Raw genomic sequence first — 1,139 nt, 5'->3', positions numbered from 1 at the left:
ATATTGAACCATTCACTTTTTTCACTTTCTCTGCTCTTTAGCTTTTCATCACAGTTCAGCTTTTGACCAGTAATTAACTTGTAAATAGTTGGAGGACCACTAGAGGGCACCAGAGGACCATCAGTGATACCCGCACCACAATTTGCGAAACATGGGATTAAATACTGACCTTTGTTAATTTAGTTAGTAAGGATTTCTGTTCGCACACATTTGCACACATTGTTTACTGCAATAAAAATATCAACACAAACACCAGCTCTAATTTGTGAAACAGTTTAACTGAATAATGGACATTTATGGAGTTTGAATGCTCTAGTCTTAGTTTGAAGGACTGACGAGGTATCTCAGATAGTTGTGAAACGTGTAAAACCCTAACAGAAACCCCTCTGTTTGCATCTTCAGGTCCTGGAGTTGGATGTGATGGATGTCCGCGTTGTGGAGGAACGGAGTTACGTTGATGCCACGGAGGCGAGCTCAGGCTCTCCTGACTCCTACGCTGCTCACGTACAGAGGAAGCATTTTCTCTACTTCACAGATGAGAAGATCTTCTCTGTGCTCATGGAGGTCTGCAGAACATTAGGTATGAATATATATACTGCTTTAAACTTCACAGGACAAGCTTCGTGGTTGGAATGCATTTTTTTTCTATCCAAATCCATTTAAAAGCCATGTAAAATAGATCTAAGCAAAGAATTTGGGCACATGGCAGTTTTTGATGCTGTTTTAAATATCTGCGAATACAGATTGGTTCAKAGTTGTAAAGTAACTAAGTACAAATACTTTGTTACTGTACTTAAGTAGAATTTTTGGGTATTTGTACTGTACTTGAGTAATTATCTTTCAGCCTACTTTTTACTTCTACTTCTTACATTTTCACACAATTATCTGTACTTTCTACTCCTTACATTTTTTTAAAAAGGCAAGAAGTAAAAAGTTATATTTATTTCATTTTTTGCTTATTTTAATTCCAGCTTGTTATTATAAAAAATAAATACTATCCATATAAACTGTGCCTCCTAGATCAGTGGTTCCCAAACTTTTTATCTTCTGACCCACAAAGTATCCATGGCAAAAACTTGTGACCCCAAATATTACTGGTCTGAGTGCACAAACTTTGTTAATAACCCTAAAAACACAGG

General features: G+C 36.6%; 1 protein-coding gene across 1 annotated transcript in view; it reads left to right on the top strand.

Annotated features, from left to right (window-relative positions):
* tti1 (TELO2 interacting protein 1) overlaps positions 1-1,139 on the top strand; it is a gene marked incomplete in the record, with an annotated part of 27,456 nt that overhangs the window by 3,054 nt on the left and 23,263 nt on the right. Inside the window, 1 exon segment of the mRNA XM_014015371.1 lies at positions 403-580. Within this exon segment, the coding sequence (XP_013870825.1) occupies positions 403-580 (178 nt within the window).

Source organism: Austrofundulus limnaeus, unplaced genomic scaffold, assembly GCF_001266775.1.
Source record: "Austrofundulus limnaeus strain Quisiro unplaced genomic scaffold, Austrofundulus_limnaeus-1.0 Scaffold128, whole genome shotgun sequence".
In the NCBI taxonomy this organism is placed as follows: domain Eukaryota; kingdom Metazoa; phylum Chordata; class Actinopteri; order Cyprinodontiformes; family Rivulidae; genus Austrofundulus; species Austrofundulus limnaeus.
Note: the sequence above shows the minus strand (reverse complement) of the source record. Positions and strands in the feature narration are given on the sequence as shown.